The 24,788-nt window shown below is 42.6% G+C and overlaps 1 protein-coding gene across 1 annotated transcript in view; it reads right to left on the reverse strand.

Moving 5' to 3' along the window:
• Positions 1–558: 558 nt before the first annotated feature.
• LOC141076426 (uncharacterized) overlaps positions 559–24,788 on the reverse strand; it is a 40,929-nt gene continuing 16,699 nt past the window's right edge. The window contains exon 6 of the mRNA XM_073563878.1: positions 559–2,465. Within this exon, the coding sequence (XP_073419979.1) occupies positions 1,030–2,465 (1,436 nt within the window). The 3' untranslated portion in view covers positions 559–1,029. The remainder of the gene's footprint in view (positions 2,466–24,788) is intronic.

Below are 24,788 nucleotides of genomic sequence, written 5' to 3' on the forward strand. Positions count from 1 at the left end.
GTAGATTGTGTGCCCCATCGGGGACAGCGATGATAATGTGTGCAAGCTGTAAAGCGCTGCAGAATATGTTAGCGCTATATAAAAATAAAGATTATTATTAAGATTATACCAAACTAGGGCAGTCCCTATAGGAGAAAAATCGCAAGAATTATACTGTATTGTCACATACTATCTATTCCTGACACTGGAGGGGCTTATAAACTTACGAAGTATATAGTTTGAGGTCTGGGATCTGCCAAAATGTGGCTAGTTTTCTGACTGTTTCGGATAACATGATTTTAGCTTTTTTTGTCTAGTCTCATTTGAATATAGGTCAATATTAAATACTCTCCTGATGAGTCGCCTTTGGTGAGGTCGATGAAGCACGTAGAAATGAGAGCCTTGGACAGTGAGTGTGTATACGTCATCTCACCCACTGAACTTTGGGTACATGTTTTTTCTATTAGTCACCTTCTGACTAACCTTCAGGGGGTGAATTATGGGTATAGTTTTACATTTGGAATTAATAAAGTTTACTTTTATCCTTTTTTCAGCAAAAATGAGGAATGACAAGAGACAACCCATTTAAGAAGATTCTATTTTGGTTAAAACTATTCAAACATTATGGACATAAAAAAGGCTTCTCCCCTATGTGACGTCTCTGATGTTTATTCACAGTTGATTTCCAAGTAAAATATTTCCCACATTAAGAAAATGAAAAAGGCTTCTCCTCTGTGTGAGGTCTCTGATGTCTAACAAGAAGCGCTTTCCGGTTAAAACATTTCCCACATTCTAAACAGGAGAAAAGGCTTCTCCCAATGTGTGCTCTTTGATGGCGATCAAGATCTATTTTCCATTTAAAACATTTTCCACATTCTGAACATGAATATGGCTTCTCTGCTGTGTGAATTCTCTCATGTGTAACAAGACTTGAATTCTGAGTAGAACATTTCAACATTCTAAACATCAAAAAAGCTTCTCTCCTGTGTGAGTTCTTTGGTGAGTAAGAAGCAGTGATTTATGTGCAAAACATTTCCCACACTCTGAACATCAAAAATGCTTCTCTCCTGTGTGAGTTCTCTGGTGTTTTACAAAATGTGATTTCTGCTTAAAACATTTCCCACATTCTGAACAGGAAAAAGGCTTCTCCCCTGTGTGTGTTCTATGGTGAGTAACAAAATTTGATTTATCTGCAAAACATTTCCCACATTCTGAACAGGAAAAAGGCTTCTCCCCTGTGTGAGTTCTCTTGTGAGTAACAAGCAGTGATTTACATGCAAAACATTTCCCACATTCTGAACAGGAAAAAGACTTCTCCCCTGTGTGAGTTCTATGGTGTTTTACAAAATGTGATTTCTGCTTAAAACATTTCCCACATTCTGAACAGGAAAAAGGCTTTTCCCCTGTGTGAGTTCTCTGGTGAATAACAAGCAGTGATTTACGTGCAAAACATTTCCCACATTCTGAACATGAAAAATGCTTCTCCCCTGTGTGAGTTCTCTGGTGATTAACCAAAATTGATTTCTGGTTAAAACATTTCCCACATTCTGAACAGGAAAAAGGCTTCTCCCCTGTGTGAATTCTCTGGTGTTTAACAAAAGTTGATTTCTGGTTAAAACATTTCCCACATTCTGAACAGGAAAAAGGCTTCTCCCCTGTGTGAGTTCTCTGGTGAGTAACAAGCATTGATTTACGTGCAAAACATTTCCCACAATCTGAACAGGAAAAAGGCTTCTCCCCTGTGTGAGTTCTCTGGTGTTTAACAAAATGTGATTTGTGGTTAAAACATTTCCCACATTCTGAACAGGAAAAAGGCTTCTCCCCCATGTGAGTTCTATGGTGAGTAACACAATTTGATTTATCTGCAAAACATTTCCCACATTCTGTACAGGAAAAAGTCTTCTCCCCTGTGTGAATTCTCTGGTGTTTAACAAAAGTTGATTTCTGGTTAAAACATTTCCCACATTCTGAACAGGAAAAAGGCTTCTCCCCTGTGTGAGTTCTCTGGTGTCTAACAAAATGTGATTTAAGTGCAAAACATTTCCCACATTCTGAACAGGAAAAAGGCTTCTCCCTCGTGTGAATTTTATGTTGAATAACCAAATTTAATTTCTGGTTAAAACATTTCCCACAATCTGAACAGGAAAAAGGCTTCTCCCCTGTGTGAGTTCTATAGTGAGTAACCAAATCTGATTTCTGGTTAAAACATTTCCCACATTCTGAACAGGAAAATGACTTCTTTGCTTTAGGAGCAGTTTGTTTTTTAATGCCTCTTTTGTGACTTTGATTTTCCTTAGTAGTCGGTAATGAATCAGAAGATGGGACCTGTTTCATAGGATCAGATGACGGATCTTTGCTGTGAATGGATGATGATATATCTGGAGTAATAGCATTCACTTCAGTTGTATCTTGCAGGATCTCAAGATCATCAGATTTAAAAATTGAAGATGTCAGCTGTCCCTCTGATCTCCTGGTGCAGTCATCTGCTAAGATAGAAAACAATTTTTTTAATAAAATATCATTGAGTTTTATATTTTTGAACATTTCTACTTAAAGAAGTTGTCCACCACTATAACTTTTTTTTCATAAATCTTGCCATTATGTGCCAGTAAAAACATCCACTGTGTTTATATTAGCAATATTACCTTTTATCATGCTCTAGCAGCACATTTTCTGTGCTGGCTCCAGCTCTCATCGGGTTAATCGACAACTTCCTTTCTCCCGACTTACTGTGCTCTAATACTACAAGTTCCATGATGCATTGCACTGGCCTGTAAGCCAGCACCTTGCACACCCACTCCAAAACACACCCAAACCCCTCCCTCCTCTCTCTTCAATCTGAAGCATCTTATTGTAAGGGTCTGTGCACACGTTGTGGATTCTACTGTAGATCTGCAGCGGATTTGGCCCTGCGGATCCGCAGCAGATTCTCCTGCGTTGTACAGTGCCATTATAGTCAATGTAAAACAAAAACCTCTGTGCACATGGTGCAGAAAATCAGCAGCATAAACGCTGAGAGTTCATTACTGCAGAATGTCGGATTCCGCAGCGTTTTACACCTGTTCCATTATAAGAATCCGCAGGTGTCAAAAAGCAGGTGAAAGTCACACAAAATCTGCAGGTAAGACGCCAGTCATTTTACCTGCGGATTTAACAAAATCTGCATGGAAAAATCCACAGCACAATCTGCCACGGGTTCACATAAAACACATTGCAAGCATCATGAGCGCACACACGCAGGAGCGCGCACAGACACAGGCGTTCTTAATAATAAGTCCCCATGTACACACCGTTATAGTGCTGAGAGCTATAAGGCTGTGTGCACACCGGGCGGATTCCAGGGCGGATCATTCCACACAGAATCTGCAGCTCTTGGCAGAAAATTCAGGTGCATTATTGATGCGCTTTTCATGTGTTTTTCACATGCGGATTTGTGTGCGTTTTTGCAAGCTAAATAAAGATATGTTATTTAACAAAAAATGATTTGTGATGTCATTTCTGTCCAACCTCCTCTTTTACACTTGTCCAACCCACACTACATTACACACCGATAGATAGAGGATAGAAAAAAAGATAGATAGATAGATATGGGATAGATACAGAGATGGATGGATAGATAGATCCATATATCTATCTATAGATAGATCCATATATCTATCTATAGATATATCCATAGATATAGCCATGGATATTTCCATAGATATTTTATTTCCATAGATATTTCCATATATATATATATATATATATATATATATATATCCATAGATATATCCATATTTATTAATGAACAATATTTCATTTAAAAAAAAATAAGAAATAAAAAAAATGGCGTGGGCTCCTGCACAATTTCCTTTGCCATAGGGGGAAAGCCGATGGCCGGGGGCCAATATTTGTAGCCTGGGAAGGGGATAATACCCATGGCCTTTTCCCAGGCTATGAATATCAGCCGGCAGCTGTCTGCATGTCCTTTACTGGCTATTAACATAGGGGACCCCCAAAAAAATGACGTGGGGTCCCCCTAAATTTTATAGCCAGAAAGGCAACACAGACAGTTTCGGGCTGATATTCATAGCATAGGAAGGGTCCATGGATATTGGACCCCCCTGGTTACAAATACCAGCCCACAGTCGCCCCAAAAATGGCGCATCTATAAGATGTGCCAATTCTGGCACTTAGCCCCTCTCTTCCCACTCCCGTGTAGCAGTGGGATATGGGGTAATAAGGGATTAATGTCACCTTGCTATTGGAAAATGACATTAAGCTCGGTTAATAATGGACAGGTGTCAATAAGATGCCTATCCATTATTAATCTTATAGTAATAAAGGGTTAAAAAACACACACACATAAGAATAAAGTATTTTAATGAAATAAAACACAACATGGAATTCATATTTTTTTTGCACGCCCAGATCCAAGCGATGCCCTTGGTCTCCTGTATTAAAAAGTAATAAAATAAACAAACAAACCGTATACTCCCTGTCCGACACAGTCCAATTAATAACAAGTGTCCCACGACGATCTCCCCTACAGAACAGTGACATCAGGTGAGTGGGCCTCCCAGTGATGAACTGACAGGAGACAATGGCTCCTGCAGTGCATCACTGAGGTTACATGAGTTCAGGCTCTCACTTTGCAGCAATGCTGCATGAGAATTAGGATTAGGGTTAGGGCTATGGTTACGGGATCTCTTTCCCGGTGGTGGAGGGATACACAGCGGAGGATTACCTCTGCCTGTCATTTCATTGCTGGGGTCCCTGGAGAGAGGTCACATCAGCTGATGCAACTGCTCTATATGGGAGATAGTCTTGGGACCCTCATTATTATCTGGACTACAGCGGAAAGGTGAGTATAGGTTGCTTTATTATTTTATTACAGGAGATCGATGCCCGCAGACCCCCGCATGGCCTGTCCACCAACCTGCACAGCCAGCAGACAGCCCACAGATCCCCGCACGGCCCGTCCACTCCCCGCATAGCCAGCAGACAGCCTGCAGACCCCTGCACTGCACACACAGCAGCCCGCAGACTCCGGTACGGCCTGTCCACCCCTCGCACAGCTGACAGACAGCCCGTCCACCCCCCCCGCACAGCCCCGTCCACCCCCTGCACAATCCCATCACTCTTGATGGGTGAGGAGACAGATGCTGCAGAGTGATGGGGCTGTGACGTGTGGTGCAGCACCGCCCACACACTGCTGTGACTCTTGATGAGCGACAGCAGTGTGTTGATGCTGGGTCACGCCTGCTGATGATGTCACATCAATTTCCAGAGTCAGGAAATTGACATGACATCAGCAGATGTTAGCGGCAGCTGCAGCCTGGGGGTCACGTGACCTGGAATCAGCTGCCCGCATGACGCCGCTCACAGGCAGAATTGGCAACGCAATGTAATTACAAAAATCATTAGGGGCCCCAGGGGGATATAATGGGGGGTTACAAAAAGTAGTGGACAACCCCTTTAAATTGTCCATAAAAATGGCAAGCTATGTAAAAACCTTTAATTATTTACCAAGACAATGACAGCTCACAGTCTAATAGAAAACCTTGTTGGATGAACCAGTAGTGTGTGGTGTTCAACTGTTTGTTCATTCTGCCTCCCAAATATCAAATAAAAAGAAAAACAGATAAGGCAGGTTAGTTAGGGTTAGTGTTGGGGCTAAAGTTAGGGTTTATTCTGAAGTTAGGGGTAGGGTAAAGAATTAGGCTTTTCTCCATTGTTTCCCCAATAATTTGGTCACGTCAGTCACGTCGTAGTTTTGTATTTACGTAAAAAAAAAGAAAACGAATAAAATGGCCGGTCAGTATTATAGTGCAGAGGAGGCTTATGCACTTTTATGTTCCGACAGCGAATAAAGTATTGAAGAAAGCATACAGGATAGTATTACATACATAAGTATACATTAGAGTACAAATTATAATACTTTCCCCATATTTTAATAAATGCAAATACACCAAACACATCCCTCCCCCTTCCCATAACAAGAACCCCCCCGTCACGCATCTACAATCCTTAGCCATGCATTACAATGTTGAACACTGTTTTATAACCCTAATAACCTATTTTTGACGAGTTCTGCGGAAGCCAATCCGGGAAAGTCCAAGCACCCCCCCAGATATTCTCGTAGTGGTTCATCTTGCCTCTTTTCATGTAGACGCTTCGCTCCATAAGGATTACAAAATTAACTCTCTTTACAAATTCCTGCCTAGCTGGAGGATTCTCATCTAACCAGTGCAATATGATAGTTTTACTTGTAACATAAAGCAGTCTGGCTATTGCTAACCTACCCCATTCATCCAACGCCACCTCCTCTACATGATCTAAAATACACGTCAATGGATCTCGAGTAATATTTGCTTCCGTCACTCTTTCCACCAAATCCAGGACCCCGATCCAAAATGCCTGTAATCTTGGACAAGACAATGGCATATGAAGAATATCCACTTCATCCATCGTACATCTCGGACATCCAGAGTCTGCCCTTAGTCCAGCCTTTTTCATCCACACAGGTGTCCTGTGTACCCTATGTATAGTGTATAACTGCGGCCCCCTCCCAGATTCACTTACAGATATTCTAGGGACATATTGTAAAACCGACTCCCACTGCTCATCCGATATGTCTCCCAAATCCCTTGTCCATTTGGATCTAGCCATCAATGGGTGTCTATACAAAAATGTACCCAGCAATCCCCTGTAAATTATCGATATAACACCCCTAGTGCCCCTCTGGGGGCCAAGCGTATTCAATATACTGTCATTCTGTATCACTATCGGTGACTTGCTCCACTGTCTAGAGAATGCGTGTCGCAGCTGCAGATACTGGTAAAACATAGTATGCTCCAAAGGGAACTCTTCACTAAGTGTTTCAAATGTTTTAAATGTCTCACCATCTAGCAACAGCGACACATACCATATACCTATTCTTCTCCACTGTCCAAAATTCCATAGACTTAGCAGTTCAGTCAGCCGGGGGTCAAACCAAATAACTGTATCTCATGTATTCCCCTATACCCCTCTATAGCTTTATTTTTTTTCCACAGTTTGAGATTTTGGCATTTTTATGACACTAGTCAATGTCTGCCCAGAAATGCCCCTGAACATGACAGACTATTCAAAATCAGACCCATCATCGAAGACTTGACAGAAAAGTTCTTATAGCTCTACACCCCAACAGAAAACATTTCCATTGATGAGTCCCTTGTAAAATTCAAAGGAAGACTGCACCTCAAGCAATTTATTCCTTCGAAGAGGGCAAGGTTCGGAATAAAGCTCTATAAAATGTGCGAGAGTTCAAGCGGATCCACATCAGCTTTTCACATTTATGAGGGGAAAGACAGCCAACTAAACCCACCAGGATGCCCTACTTATCTGGGGACATCTGGAAAAATCATTCATTTTTACAAAAATGCTACAATCTGTATATTGACAACTACTACACCAGCATACCCCTATTTAAAAGTCTGGTTGAACATAACATAGGGGCTTGTGGGACCATTCGAAAAAACCGTCAGGGGTTTCCACAATCATTGGTCAGCAAAAAGTTCCGAAAGGGGCAGTCAGGGGCTTTACACAATGGAGAGCTGCTTGCCCTTAAGTTTAAGGATAAAACAGATATTTTTATCCTGAGCTCGATCCACACAGATGCCACAAGGGCCACTGCAGACCAACAGGGATCCACTACTCCAAAACCTGTGTCTGTCACTGACTACAACAAATATATGGGGTGTGGACCTTGCAAATCAGGTTCTACAGCCATACCAGGTATCAAGAAAATCATAGATCTGGTATAAAAAGTTATTTGTTTCAGGTGGCCACATATAATTCTTTTATGTAATGCAGAAAAGCCGGAAATGCAGATACTTTCCTTGATTATCAGGAAAAGGTCACTGAAAATCTTGCTTTTGAAAATGTTGTCCCAGCCAATCCTTTAGAATCTGAAGATGTCAGAAGACTCACTGAGCGACATTTTATTGCGCTCATCCCAGTAACTGAAACAAGAAAGAACCCCCAGAGAAGATGTCGTGTATGTTCCTAGAGAGGAATGAGGCATGATCCCCGCTATTATTACCCACAATGCCCATCACTGCCAGCCTTATGCCTCCATGACTGCTTTACAATCCTCCACACAGAACCACGTTTTTGAACTGTTTTGACATTCAAGCATTTGGATTATTTAGTGACAGACACATTTGAGTGGAGCTGACTTAACAATTTCCGGGGGTAGGTGGGGGGAGGTCTCCAGAGATACAAGCTGGGCACAATATATTGGGCACTACAATGACATTTTTGCTCTAAACCTTCCTCTACGTGCTTCTGGAAATCATTTGTGTAGTGAAAATGGTCACTATATCCATAGATGAATTCCCAGTGGGGTGTCATTTCCAAAATGGGCACAAGAAATATAATTCACCGCACACTTTTCTTGGATATTATGCAAAATTAGTGAATTTTATTAATAAACATCCAGTCCACAGAAAAAAAGTGCCAGAACAGAAAAATTAGTATATACAACCTAGATTCCCATACCGAACGTTTCGATCCTCCCGGATCTTAGTCATGGGGTACTACAAAAATAGAGAGGACAATATAAGAAAACATATATGACAATATATACATATACACTGTGTGCAGAATTATTAGGCAAATGAGTATTTTGATCGCATCATCCTTTTTATACATGTTGTCCTACTCCAAGCTGTATAGGCTTGAAAGCCAACTGCCAATTATGCAAGTGAGGTGATTTGCATCTCTGTAATGAGGAGGGGTGTGGTCTCATGACAACACCCTATATAAGGTGTGCTTAATTATTAGGCAACTTCCTTTCCTTTGGCAAAATGGGTCAGAAGAATGATTTGAAGGACTCTGAAAAGTCAAAAATTGTGAGTTGTCTTGCAGAGGGATGCAACAGTCTTGAAATTGCCAAACTTTTGAAGCGTGATCACCAAACAATCAAGCGTTTCATGGCAAATATTCAACAGGGTCGCAAGAAGCATGTTGATAAAAAAAGGCGCAAAATAACTGCCCATGAATTGAGGAAAATCAAGCGTGAAGCTGCCAAGATGCCATTTGCCACGAGTTTTGCCATATTTCAGAGCTGAAACATTACTGGAGTATCAAAAAGCACAAGGTGTGCCAAACTCAGGGACATGGCCAAGGTAAGGAAGGCTGGAACACGACCACCTTTGAACAAGAAACATAAGATAAAACGTCAAGATTGGGCCAAGAAATATCTTAAGACAGATTTTTGTAAGGTTTTATGGACTGATGAAATGAGAGTGACTCTTGTTGGGCCAGATGGATGGGCCCGAGGCTGGATCAGTAACGGGCAGAGAGCTCCACTCTGACTCAGACGTCAGCAAGGTGGAGGTGGGGTACTGGTATGGGCTGGTATCATCAAAGATGAACTTGTGGGACCTTTTCGGGTTGAGGATGGAGTGAAGCTCAACTCCCAGACCTACTGGCAGTTTCTGGAAGACACCTTTTTCAAGCAGTGGTACAGGAAGAAGTCGGTATTGTTCAAGAAAAACATGATTTTCATGCAGGACAATGCTCCATCACATGCATCCAAATACTCCACAGCGTGGCTGGCCAGCAGGGCTGTGGAGTCGGAGTCATGGAGTCGGAGTTAGTTTTGGTTGGAGCCGGAGTCGGAGTCGGTAGAAATGTACCGACTCCGACTCCAGCTTTAAAAAAAATGTATTAATATTTCATAATTGAACTTTCATATGAATTTTATAAACGTTACTCAAATATATATGTTCTATCAAACTATGAACAACAGTGATAAGCAGTTCTGCTGGAGATAGAGACATTTCTTACTTCTTGTGTGTCACTGTTCTCCACTGCCCTTATCTAATCTTATACTTGGTTAACCTCATGCTGCCCCAACCCCCCTACTTACAATGTATGAAACTGAAAGTGAAAATGTGTTGCAAATTCTTAGTAGTAAAGCTCCTCCTCTAGACTAGATCATACTAGGTGTGCGTCTTCCATGCATCTCACAGCTGCCTGCTACTCAGAAGAGGAAGACTGTAAGAAGTATTATCCTTTCAACAAACTTTGCATCAGTTAACTGTGAGTACATGAGGAATAACAACAGTATTACTGACCACTAGAGTTGAGCGATACCGTCCGATACTTCAAAGTATCGGATCGGAATGGATCGGCCGATCTTAAAAAAAAAGTATCGGTATCGCCGATTCCGATACCGGAAGTCCCATTCAAGTCTATGGGACTTCCGGTATCGGAATAAGAAAAATCCTGTTTTTCCCTTGTACAGCCTCTCTGGGGTCTGTACGGGCCTTTCTGGGGGCTGTGCCGGCCTGCCAGGGGGTCTGTGCCGGCCTGCCGGGGGGCTGTGCCGGCCTGCCGGGGGGCTGTGCAGGCTCCGGTGGTCTGTGCCGGCCTGCCGGGGGGCTGTGCAGGCTCCGGTGGGCTGTGCCGGCCTGCCGGGGGGCTGTGCCGGCCTGCCGGGGGGCTGTGCAGGCTTCGGGGGTCTGTGCAGGCATCGTCCGATGGGACTACAAGTCCCATCGGGCGATGCCTGCTACCATGACAGTGATTGACACATTAGCCAATGATGGGACAGTAGTAGTCCCATCATCCGGCTAATGTGTTGAATGTAAAAAAAAAAAAAAAAATTACATGCTACATACATACAACATGCATGCTACATACATGCTACATTCATACTACATATATACTACATGCAACATACATACTACATATATACTACATGCAACATACATACTACATATATACTACATGCATGCAACATGCATACTACATATATACTACATACATACTACATATATACTACATGCATGCTACATACATACTACATACATACTACATATATGCTACATACATACTACATATATACTACATACATACTACATGCTACATACATACTACATGCTACATACATACTACATACATACTACATGCATGCTACATGCTACATACATACCACATACATACTACATACATACTACATGCTACATACATACTACATATATACTACATGCAACATACATACTACATATATACTACATGCATGCAACATGCATACTACATATATACTATATGCTACATACATACTACATATATACTAAATGCATGCTACATACATACTGCATGCTACATACATACTACATATATGCTACATACATACTACATATATACTACATGCAACATACATACTGCATGCTACATACATACTACATGCTACATACATACCACATATATACTACATACATACTACATGCATGCTACATGCTACATACATACCACATACATACTACATACATACTACATACATACTACATGCTTCATACATACTACATATATACTACATGCATGCTACATACATACTACATGCTACATACATACCACATACATACTACATACATACTACATGCTACATACATACTACATATATACTACATGCATGCTACATACATACTGCATGCTACATACATACTACATGCTACATACATACCACATATATACTACATACATACTACATACAATACATTCATACAATACATACATAGACATACAGTACATATAACATAGAGTAACATACTTACCAATACTTGTCACATTGTTCCCCGAAGCCATTGTCTTTTACGGAATAAATAATAATGTGTGGGAAATTCCCACGCAGCAATGGCATAAAGTGAGACTAGGGACTTTTTTTTTTTTTAAAGTGGCGGAGGAATACAGTGCGGAAGGATACCTACCTTCCGTCATTGGATTCCTGCAGCCCGTAGAGAACGGCAGCAACAGCTGATGCTGCAGTTCTCTACCCAAGATCGTCGTGGGACACACTCGTGGACTGCTTCGGATCGTGGGTGAGTATTTTTGTGGTTTGTTATGTTAATATTTATTCCGTAAAAGACAATGGCTTCGGGGAACAATGTGACAAGTATTGGTAAGTATGTTACTCTATGTTATATGTACTGTATGTCTATGTATGTATTGTATGAATGTATTGTATGTAGTATGTATGTAGTATATATGTGGTATGTATGGAGCATGTAGTATGTATGTAGTATGTATGTAGCATGCATGTAGCATGCAGTATGTATGTAGCATGCATGTAGTATATATGTAGTATGTATGTAGCATGTAGTATGTATGTAGTATGTATGTAGTATGTATGTAGTATGTATGTAGCATGCATGTAGTATATATGTAGTATGTATGTAGCATGTAGTATGTATGTAGCATGTAGTATGTATGTAGCATGCATGTAGTATGTATGTAGTATGTATGTGGTATGTATGTAGCATGTAGTATGTATGTAGCATGCATGTAGTATATATGTGTTATGTATGTAGTATGTATGTTGTATGTATGTAGCATGCATGTAGTATGTATGTAGTATGTATGTAGTATGTATGTAGCATGCAGTATGTATGTAGTATGTATGTAGTATATATGTAGTATGTATGTAGCATGTAGTATGTATGTAGCATGCATGTAGTATATATGTAGTATGTATGTAGCATGTAGTATGTATGTAGTATGTATGTAGTATGTATGTAGCATGCATGTAGTATATATGTAGTATGTATGTAGCATGTAGTATGTATGTAGTATGTATGTAGTATGTATGTAGTATGTATGTGGTATGTATGTAGCATGTAGTATGTATGTAGCATGCATGTAGTATATATGTGTTATGTATGTAGTATGTATGTGGTATGTATGTAGCATGCATGTAGTATGTATGTAGTATGTATGTAGCATGCAGTATGTATGTAGTATGTATGTAGTATATATGTAGTATGTATGTAGCATGTAGTATGTATGTAGCATGCATGTAGTATGTATGTAGTATGTATGTAGTATGTATGTAGTATGTATGTAGCATGTAGTATGTATGTAGCATGCATGTAGTATATATGTAGTATGTATGTAGCATGTAGTATGTATGTAGCATGCATGTAGTATGTATGTAGTATGTATGTAGTATATATGTAGTATGTATGTAGCATGTAGTATGTATGTAGCATGCATGTAGTATGTATGTAGTATGTATGTAGTATATATGTAGTATGTATGTAGCATGTAGTATGTATGTAGCATGCATGTAGTATATATGTAGTATGTATGTAGCATGTAGTATGTATGTAGTATGTATGTAGTATGTATGTAGCATGTAGTATGTATGTAGTATATATGTGTTATGTATGTAGTATGTATGTAGTATGTATGTGGTATGTATGTGGTATATATGTGGTATGTATGTGGTATGTATGTAGTATGTATGTAGTATGTATGTAGTATGTATGTAGCATGTAGTATGTATGTAGCATGCATGTAGTATGTATGTAGTATGTATGTAGTATTTTTTTTTTTTTTTAACATTTAACACATTAGCCGGATGATGGGACTACTACTGTCCCATCATTGGCTAATGTGTCAATCACTGTCATGGTAGCAGGCATCGCCTGATGGGACTTGTAGTCCCATCGGACGATGCTTGCACAGACCCCCGGACATCAGCACAGCCCCCCGGCAGGCCGGCACAGACCCCCACAGGGTGCACAGACCACCGGCAGGCCGGCACAGCCCCCCGGCAGGCCGGTACAGACCCCCACAGGGTGCACAGACCACCGGCAGGCCGGCACAGCCCCCCGGCAGGCCGGTACAGACCCCGGGCAGTCCACACAGCCCCCCGGCAGGCCGGCACAGCCCCACGGCAGGCCGGCAGAGACCCCCGGAAGGCCCGAAATGACGGCGCATCATGATGCGCACACACCGCGCATCATGATGACGTCAGGCTGTCAATCAACTTTGAACTTCCGATTCCGATGCCGACTTCCGATATTGAAAAAATATCGGAAGTCGGTATCGGAATTCCGATACAGCAAGTATCGGCCGATACCCGATACTTGCGGTATCGGAATGCTCAACACTACTGACCACTATATCAGTTGTACGACCTGGCAATAATTTTGTACAATTGTTTTTAGGAAAAACAATTGTCATTTGGATTGTGAATGCAGAATTAAAAACCTGAGAATGTCAAAGAAGCATCACATTAAATCAGCTGTATTTGAACATTTCACCATCACTCAAGATAGAAAACATTATGTCTGTCAGTGTATGACAAATGATCCAGACGAAAACAAATGCTGTGAAGCCAAGATGAGTGCATATTCAGGCAAAGATAAAAATGCTCCTACCAGAGCTTCTAATCTAAAGAGACATTTACAGCGCTTTCATCCAGAAGTACTGAAAGCAGTGGATGAGAAAGACTGCATCCAAACCAATGAACCAGTGCCCAGCTCTTCCAGCCAAACAAAGCAGCAGAGAACTTTGCAGCCATCAGTTGCAAGATATTTTGTCAGTGACAAAGTTACTGTGACAATGACAGTAGATACATTTAAAAAACAGATCATAGAGCTTGTTGTAAAGGATAGTGTGCCTATTTCATTATTTTCACGACCAGCTTTTATGTGTCTGAATGGGGAAATGGTCCGCAAGCTTGGTGTTTCTCTGGAGAGAGTATTAGAAAATTAGTAATTGAAGAAGATTTTAAACAAAAGGAAGAACTTAAAAAAACTCTCAAGGGAGCCTGTTTCTTAAAATGGATACCTGCACACGTCACAGAGTGAACTATTTTGCCATCAATGTCCGATTTGTTTGTGACAAAAATGAAAGTTACCAAGACATTGGCAGTAAAAGACACCAAAGCTCATCACACCAGTGAGTTTCTCCAGGTCTTGGTGGAAAAGGTTCTGCAAGACTATGAACTTAAAAAAGAGCAAGTTCTTTCTGTCGTAACTGACAATGCTTCAAATATGATAAGTACTATTAAGCTAATGAATGAGAGTAATGATGGTGACCAGCAGCTAGAAGAACATTCTGGGTCCACAGACACAGAAATGTTTGAAATAGAGGAACACAGTATTGTAACTGAGGAGCAAACTGAAGTTGCTTCAGATGAACAGCAACATGATAGTTTAGATGATCTTGTTGAAACTGTGTCAATATGTTCTTTCATTCATCACATGCGCTGTGTTGTGCATACGCTACAGCTGGCTATAAGAGACAGTCTGCAAGAAGGACATGCTGCTGCACGGATTGGCAAGGTGAGAAAATTGGCTACTGTTGCCAGAACCCCTAAAGTTGACTCAATTTTGAAGAGACGTGCTGGAAAAGGGGCAATTATTGATCAAGCCACACGATGGGGCAGTACTTACTTAATGATTCAGCGCTTGATTGAACTGAAAACCTTTCTTGTAGACATGGCTAACCCTCAACTGACGCTAAATGAAAGTCAGTGGAATCAGGTGACTGAGCTGGAAAAATTGCTAGAGCACCCATTTACAGTGACTAAAAAATTACAAGCAGAGGACTTAACTCCAGGTATTTTCTTAAAGGAGTGGAAGAACCTGATGTTTCGCCTGTCCCAAAGAGGAGGGTTAATTGCAAGTGGCATTGCTACATCAATGAAACGGAGAGAGGAGCTACTATTACAAAATAACATTCTTTTGGCAGCTGTTTATGTAGACCCAATGCATCGGATTCTTCTAGATGATCAACAGCTAAGTAAAGGAAAAGAAGCTCTGTTTGAAATAGCAGTAAGGATGAAAGGGTTGCAGAACAGTCAGGAGGAACAAGAAGAATTTGGTCGTCCTGCCACATCTTCACCCTCATCATCAACTGATGAAGAATTTAATTTCGAAAAATATTTGGATCACAAGCACCGTGCAAAGCGTTCCCGCATAGAAGAACAGCCAGTACATTTCAGCAGAATTTTTCATGTGCACTAAAAGAAATTGAGAAATTTGACCGTTCATCAAAAATAACAGTGCAACAAGCGATTCCTCTGTATCCTGACATTGTCAGAGATGTTGCCCGAGTGGTTACTGCTTTGCCACCAACACAAGTTAGTGTAGAGAGGTTGTTCTCTGCTCTCAAAATAATTAGATCAGATTTGAGGGCATCCATGAAGGAGGATCTGACAGAGGCAATACTTTTTCTGAGGACAAATTTATAGATTTCTTCCTTTTAACTGCATAAAAGTGTTTATTGCATATTTACTTACAGTTTAGAAAAGTTTATAAAAGTTATTTGCTATATTCTAATTGTATTCTAATAAATGTAGTTTTTGCTCTAAGTGGTCTGATTACTTATATGATGGTGAGAAACTGAATAAGCACGATGTTTAATATTTTACAACAGTAAATTTGTTGTTATGAATTGGCCATTTATGAAGGAGTCGGAGTCGGAGCCGGAGTCGGAGCCTGATAAAATCCAGGAGTCGGAGTCGCAACTGTGGCTTACCGACTCCACAGCCCTGCTGGCCAGTAAAGGTCTAAAAGAAGAAAAAATAATGACATGGCCCCCTTGTTCACCTGATCTGAACCCCATAGAGAACCTGTGGTCCCTCATAAAATGTGAGATCTACAGGGAGGGAAAACAGTACACCTCTCAGAACAGTGTCTGGGAGGCTGTGGTGGCTGCGGCACGCAATGTTGATCGTAAACAGATCAAGCAACTGACAGAATCTATGGATGGGAGGAAGGCCAGTGTCATCATAAAGAAAGGTGGCTATATTGGTCACTGATTGTTTTTGTTTTGTTTTTGAATGTCAGACATGTTTATTTCTACATTTTGTGTTGTTATATTGGTTTCCATGGTGAAAATAAACAAGTGAGACGGGTATAGATTTGTATTTTATTAAGTGGCCTAATAAATCTGCACAGTAATAGTTACCTGCACAAGCAGATATCCATCCTCCTAAGATAGCCACATCTAAAAAAACCCCACTCCAACTTCCAAAAATATTAAGCTTTGATATCTATGAGTCTTTTGGGCTGATTGAGAACATAAGTTGTTATTCATTAATAAAAAGAATCCTCTCAAATACAACTTGCCTAATAATTCTGCACACGGTGTACATATGGCTAATACATAAAAACCATATATACAAAATGATTATGTACAAAAGAGGGACTGTTAATACCAGATGAAGGGAAACCACGGTTTAAACAAGGATTTTTAGTGATTGAAATCCAGAATTTGTAAATATGCAAATAAATACAGCAACACAAATTATGGAACATACGTAGAATGTATTGTATTGATTAACGAACGCTGTAAGCTAAAGCTGGATGTTTTTGAATAAAATTCACTAATTTTGCATAATGTCCAAGAAAAGTGTGCGGTGAATTATATTTCTTGTGCTTATCTGGGTCCCACGTGGTCCATTTCACCAGCACCTTGCCCTTTTAATGACCCGAGTGCACGCCATCCTACCATTATTTCCAAAATGGGGTCACTACAGGGGGGATTCTGTTGGTCTGGGAATTGGAAATGACACCCCTCTGGGAATTGGAAATGACAGCCCTCTGTGAATTCATCTATGGGTGTAGTGACCTATCTACCTATTTTCCAATGTAAAATCTGGGGTTAAAACAACATTTTAGTGGTAAAAATGTAATTATTTTTTCTTCAAAGCCCAATGGTATAATTTTCTATGGAACAGCTGTGGTGTCAGTATGCTCACTGCACCACTAGAAGAATTCATTCAGGGAAGTATTTGGTAAAATGCAGTCACTTTTGGGGGTTTATGCTGTTCTGGCACCTCAGGGGCTCTGACAATGTGACACGTCACCCACAAACAATTCCAGCAGAATCTGCTCTCCAATACGGCGCTATTTCCCTTTGGAGCTCTGCCATGCGCCCAAACAGTGGTTTACCCCCACATATGGGGTGTCAGCATACTCACGACAAATTACACAACACATTTTTGGGTCCAATTTCTCCTGTTACCCTTTGGAAAAAATTGAGGGCGGAAAGATCATTTTTTGTGGAAAAAATATGATTTTTTTAATTTTCACGGCTCTACGTAATTATCTTCTATGAAGCACTTGGGGTTCAAAGTGCCAACACACATCTCCTTGGGGGGGTCTTGTTTCCAAATTAGTGTCACTTGTTGGAGGTTTCCACTGTTTAGGCACATCAGGGGCTCTCCAAATGCAACATGGCAACCGCTAATTATTCCCACATATTTTACATTCAAAAAGTCAAATGTCGCGATTTCCCCCACATATGGGGTATTGGCATGCTCAGGAGAATTTGCAAAACAAAACGTATAGTCCATTTACTCCTGTTACCCTTGCAAAAGTGAAAACATTAGGTGTAAAGGAACATTTTTGGTATAGAAAAGTAAATGTTTATTTTTTCCTTCCAAATTGCATTCATTCCTGTGAAGCACTTGAAGGGTTAATAACCTTCTTGAATGTGGTTTTGAGCACCTTGAGGGGTGCTGTTTTTAGAATGGTGTAACTTTTGTGTATTTTCTGTCATATTGACCCCCCAAACTCACTTCAAATGTGAAGTGGTCCCTAAAAAATGGTTTTGTAAATTTTGTTGTAAAAATGAGACATCGCTTGTCAAATTTTAACCCTTATAACTTGCTAATGAAAAAAATTTGTTTCCAAAATTGTGCTGATGTAAAGTGTGGGAAATATGATTTATTAACTATTTTGTGCAAAATATTCAAAATTTTTGACAAATTTTCTTTTTTAACAAATAAACGCAAATCATATCAAATAAATGGTACCACTATCATAAAGTACAATATGTCACAACAAAACATTCTCAGAATCACCAGGATTCGTTGAAGCGTTTTAGAATTATGACCTCATAAAGTGACACTGGTCAGAGTTGAAAAAATTGGTCACAAAAGCAAAAACAGGCTCTGGCGTGAAAGGGTTAATATTTTGTTGCACAACATTTTGATGCAATCACTACAATCAAAAGATTCCTGTAACGGTCAATGAGACTTACGTAGTGTGCTCTGATTACATATTTATCTATATTGGCTTATGACAGGTTGCTGATCCCTCACTGACCTGCCCCCATTTTTACGTAATGCATATAATAGCATTGATATTATTGTTGATAATGCCTGTAACGATAATGTAAAATATGACGTAAGATTTCCCTGATTTTCACATTTTCTGGAACATTCAAGACTCTTCTATTCACATACTGAACTCTGCTATGCCAGTTGTGAGGGCTTGACACCCCCTGTTTTTTTCCTGTCATGCCTGCATCTTCACTCACAGCTTTTAACCTGAGACTACAGCTCACTCGCTCCTTCCTGTTCCCCCTCCCCATTAAGGAATGCTAATTAGCCAAGAATGTTCTTTGTATAAGCCCATGTGTTGTATATATATATGTGGGAAATATCAAAGAGGCCATAACTCGGACCCAATCAGTGATAGAAATATGAAATTACATATTTGGCATGTTCTTCGATGGGACTATTTAGCCTGTGTTTTTCCAAATTATAGCTTCAGCAGAATCCGAGAAGTGGATTCCTGCGCAACCAGGGCAGCCCGATGCTTTGTGTTTCATTTTGAATGAACGCCAGCGACAAGCTGAATAAGATGATACTATGTGCGTTTCTATACGAGGTACCCTCTGCAAGATATGATTATTATAGTTTTCTTAGCCAGATTGTAACTCTGAAAGCAGGGGGAGGACCAACACAAGCCAGACCCTTTACTGATGTCACAAACCCAGGGGTATAAGTCACTTTAAGTCAGGACAGCTCATTCTAGCCTGGGAAACTGCTGCATCCAGACCCCTCAATGCATGGTGATGTCTGGCTTCTCCCACCAGCATGGTTCTGCCTGAAATGATCTAAGTAAAGGCCCCTTTACATTTAGCGATGCACCAGCGATCCCGACCAGCGATATAACCCGGTCAGGATCGCTGGTGCATCGCTAAATGATTGCTAGTGAGCTTCCACACAGGAAGATCTCACAGCGATGCAGCAGGGATCTAGCGGTTGTTACTTACCTTTCACACGCAGCCCAGCAGGAAGCAGATGACGAGAAATGGAGCTACGCGATTAGCGATGGACAGCGGGGGAGCCGGTCGGAGGTAAGTATCACACATAGCGATATCGCTGCTGCGTCACCAAATCGGTGATGCTTTAGCGATATTGTTAGCGATATTGCTATGTGTAAAACCCCCTTAACATGTGAATGCCTCTTTTCTTGTTAATCCTCTTTTTTTTATTTGTAATTGCTTTGTACATAATTTAATTGTCTCATATTGTAAAATCTTTTTATATCTTCTGTAAACACTGCCTATCTTTTGGGAGTAAAAATATAAAATTACTAGTTCCGTATCTCCTTGCTCTATCACAAATTCATACGTGCCTGAAGTTGATTACGCTACTAATTTGGGTTGTCTTCGTACCCCTTTATTAATTTAAATATTGATAGAGAAATCACAAGCTGGTGGTAGCGAAGTGTGCTCTGGCCTAGGTTGGCTAGCTGGCAGTGACGAAAGGGATTTTATAAGCTGATTGTCTAGCTGCGGCCAGAGCCTTTATAATTCCCTTGCTGCAGTGGGCCTAATAGCCAGTGCACAACAAGTAGCCCGTCTGGCAACTAATTATCCTAGGTGCAGTTCCCTGATTGACCTGAGGGTAAGGGGGCGCCGGAGAGTTGCAATTTCCAAAGCGGAACTGGAAAGTGGGATATACACAATTCCCAGCAGTTTGTAACTCATTGTTGGCAGCGGTGGGATGACTAAAATAAGCCCCCATGCAGTAAATTGATAGGTCAAGACTATCTTGCTGTTTTTCATCACATTATGGCAGTGGTGGGATAACTAAGATAAGCCCCCCGGCCCATGTAATAGCCGTGTGCTTGCCAAAGGTCATACAACCCCTTTTCCTGACATTTGGTGGCAGAGCGGTAGGATCATAGAGCACTAATGATCTGGATTAAGCAATCATCCCTCTCACTAAAACTTGCATGGTTCTTCCGAGGACCCTGCAGCAACAGTTTGGAGAACGAACTCAGTGTTTACTAGTCCTGAGACAATTGTGTGTACTTGTGATTACCCCCTCCCTTCTCTTTGTTTTTCTATCCTATCTCTTCCTTTATTTTGCAAACATGGATACGTGGAGAGAATCTTATTATAAGCGGCTGAACAAGGATGCCCTTGCGGCCCTGTGCACATCAAACCAGCTTGACGCCGCCGACAAAAGCAGAGAAGTTGATTGCGGCGCTGGTGCAATGGGAAGAGAGCCAGGACCATTCCCAAGGCCCAGTGGACACAGAAGGCAGCGCCCATGCCGATGGTGCAGCTTCAGCGGTCTAGCTGGTGCTGGCCAGCCTTACCTGTAGCCAGGGAGCCATGGACCGCTATCCGGAACTGGCCCTACAACACTGCCCCGCTGAAGATATGGACAGACGTCAGCTGCTGATCCAGCAAGCGCTGGAGAGAGCGTCAAGCTGAGAGAGCTGAGTGCCAAGCAGAGCCTGAAAGAGCTGAGCGCCAAAGCCCAGTGAGACAACGAACTGGAGGTTCTTAGGCAGGGGGGAATCCTCTCCACAGCCTGGAGCCGCAAGCCCAACAGCGCTCAGAGTCCTAAACCCCGGCAAGAGCATTTTCCTGTGATGGAAAAGGACGGGGACTTGGACAGTTTTCTGTGGGCCTTTGAGAAAGCCTGTAGACAGTACCAGCTGCCTATGGAACAATGGGACCAGGCACTTGGCCCCAGGGCTAAAAGGCAAAGCTCTGGAGGCGTTTGCTTTTCTCCCGCCAGAAGAAGATGACCACTATGGTGCCATCAAGCAGGACCTGATCGCCAAATACTGGCTAACCCCTGAGGTATACCGAAAGAAGTTCCGGAACCTCCAACATGGCCCATACGACAGTTATATTGATGTGGTGCAAGGACTCAGGACCCACTTTGACCAGTGGATCCACGGACTGTCAGTGAACACCTTTGAGCTGCTGAAAGACCTTATGATCTAAGACCAGTTCTTACATCTTTGCCCAGCTGAGGTCCGACAGTTCATACTGGACCAAGAGCCAACGGATGCGAACAAAGCAGCGCAGATTGCCGACACCTATGAGGCCAACCGGAAACCAGAGACACGGAAGCCAGTCACTGCCAGCTGGAGAGGGGGTAAGCCTGCAACCAACCCCAGTGCCCCGGCCAGCCGACACACCGGAGGCCCTGTCCCATTTGCCAATGCCAGACCCACATCAGACCCTCGCCAGTGTTTTCTCTGCAAACGGACTGGACATCTCAGTGCCACCTGTCCGGAGATGCAGAAGAACCCCCCAGTCAAGGCGTCTGGGCCCAACGCCTCTGTTCTTTTGGTGGGTGGTGTGGTTGGAAAGGTCGATGACAACGTGCAGCACATCTGTGTGGGGGCCCGCCTCGATAGAAGCCTCAAGGACACCATGGCCGAACGAACCCTCATCCAACCCGGACTGGCGACCAGTGAAGAGATGATTGATGGGAAAACCCTAAACGTCACCGGGATTGGGGGCGTCAGCTGCCCCTTGCCAATGGCCCGGGTTTTCATTGATTGCGGTGCTGGGAGCTGGGTGAGGGAAGTGGGGGTGTCCGAAAGCCTGCCCACTGATGTTTTATTGGGGAATGATTTGGGGAGAATGGTTGCATATTACTTCCCTGACACCCCTCCCCAATCTGATAATAAGGGTAACATTGACCCTGATGATGGTCGGAAACTGAATGGGTTACCTGACAATGCTTTATATAGTAATGATGCATTTGATAACCATTCTTTCCCTAGGAATGATGCTGATAGTGATGTAAATGTGCCAACTGAACCTGATAACCATTTTTCTGAGAAGGTTGATGTGTCTACAGGTACAGGAGTGCTCAGTCACGTTGCTCTGCGGAGTGAGACGGCTGAGGAAACCCAAGCAGGAGCAAGTGTCGATGCTACAGGAAATGGGGAGGTGCATGGGAACCGTGAGGAAGGTGATGCCATGCCACTGGCCAGTGCCACCGAGGAAGGTAACTGGCCCATAAGTAGCACTGCCCCTGAAATGTTGGGGGTGGATGGGGAGGTAGAAATCCCCTTGGAGACAGCCTACGTAGCTGCTGTCACCCGCAGTCAAAGTGCCTGGAATGCAGGTAGCACCCTGCATTCTGGACCCTCCTCCGCTACAGTAGTGACTGAACTAGAGGTGGACCCACAGCAGGTCCCAGAGGGTCCCAGTGAAGAGGGGACCCCACTTCTGTCTGCCTCCAGCCAGGAGTTTCAGGTTGCTCAGCGGTCAGATGCGAGCCTGGAGAAATTGAGACACCTCGCCGAGACACCCACCTCCGCAACTGATAAGGAAAGGGTGTTCTGGGAACGAGGAAGGTTGTACTGGGAGACAGTACCCGGAGAATCCCAAAAGGAGTGGCTGAGGGAAAGACAGCTGGTCATTCCCTATTGATTTAGGGCTGAGTTGTTACGGATTGCCCATGAGATTCCACTTGCTGGACACTTGGGGATCAGCAAAACTAAGGACCGGCTGTCTCAACACTTCTATTGGCCCAAGATGGGGACAGACATGTCCGAATCATGCCACTCCTGTATCATCTGTCAAAAAATGGGGAAGGCAGGGCTTGCCCCTAAGGCTCTCCTGATCTCTTTGCCGGTGATAGAGGAGCCTTTCCAGAGAATCGCAGTGGACATTGTGGCCTGCTGGCAGTCCCCAGCAGCTCTGGAAAGCAATGCATTCTTACCATGGTAGACTACGCTACGTGGTACCCAGAGGCAGTAGCTCTGTCCTCAACCAGGGCGAATAAGGTGGCGGATGCACTGGTGACCATCTTTTCAATGGTAGGATTTCCCAGGGAGATGCTTACCGATCAAGGGACCCAATTCATGTCTCACCTAATGGAGGCTCTCTGTAAGAAAATGCAGGTGACGCAGATGGTATCGAGTGCGTATCACCCACAGACCAATGGTTTGTGTGAACGCTTCAACGGTACCCTCAAACAGATGCTCCGCTTGCTGGTTGAGACCCAAGGGCGCGACTGGGAGCGGTACCTCCCACACCTGCTATTCACTTACAGAGAAGTTCTGCAGGCCTCGATGGGGTCCTCCCCCTTCGAGCTCCTCTACGGCAGGCCAGTCTGGGGTCCCCTTAGGTTGGTAAAAGAATCCTGGGAAGATGAGCTAAACCCCACTGAAGTGTCCATCATGGATTATGTCATGCGCTTCCGTGACAAGATTAAGATAATCCTTTAATCGTCCCACCATGGGGAAATTCAGAGCATTACAGCAGCAAGGCAGGAACAAGTACAGATACAGATGCATAAAGGCATTACATTGACAGTAGGTAGGTACATATACGAAGAAAAAAAAAAAAAAAAATTTAACCGGACTGTCACAACTTTGGATCTATCAGTTCTCTGTTTGGGTCGTTCTCCGTTTTGGACAGTGCTGGTTATACAGCCTAACTGCAGCAGGAAGGAAGGACTTTCGATAGCGCTCCCTCTCACATTTAGGATGAAGTAGCCGGTCACTGACAGTACTGCACATCTTTGTCACGGTCTCATGCATGGGATGGGAATCATTCTGCACCATGTAGCTCACCTTGGCCAGTATCCTCCTGTCGCCTACTTCCTGAACTGGGTCAAGGGGGCATCCCAGGACAGAGCTGGCCCTTCTAATCAGTTTGTCCAGCCTATTCCTGTCCCTGGTTGATATGCCACTACCCCAGCACGCCACACCAAAGAAGATGACTGATGCCACAACAGAGTTGAAGAATGATGCAAGGAGTGCCCCTCTAACTCCGAAGGCTCTCAGCCTTCTGAGCAGATAAAGCCTGCTTTGGCCCTTCCTGTACACTGCATCCAAGTGATGGGCCCAGTCAAGCTTATTATTGAGGATCACACCAAGGTACTTATAGGTGTCGACTATCTCAATGTCATTTCCCTGAATGTTCACCACTACTGGTGGATTTTTGCCCTTGCGAAAGTCCACCACCAATTCCTTGGT

The sequence above is a fragment of the Dendrobates tinctorius genome, unplaced genomic scaffold, assembly GCF_039654945.1.
Source record: "Dendrobates tinctorius isolate UK_male_01 unplaced genomic scaffold, ASM3965494v1 ptg000404l, whole genome shotgun sequence".
NCBI classification, from domain to species: Eukaryota; Metazoa; Chordata; class Amphibia; order Anura; family Dendrobatidae; genus Dendrobates; species Dendrobates tinctorius.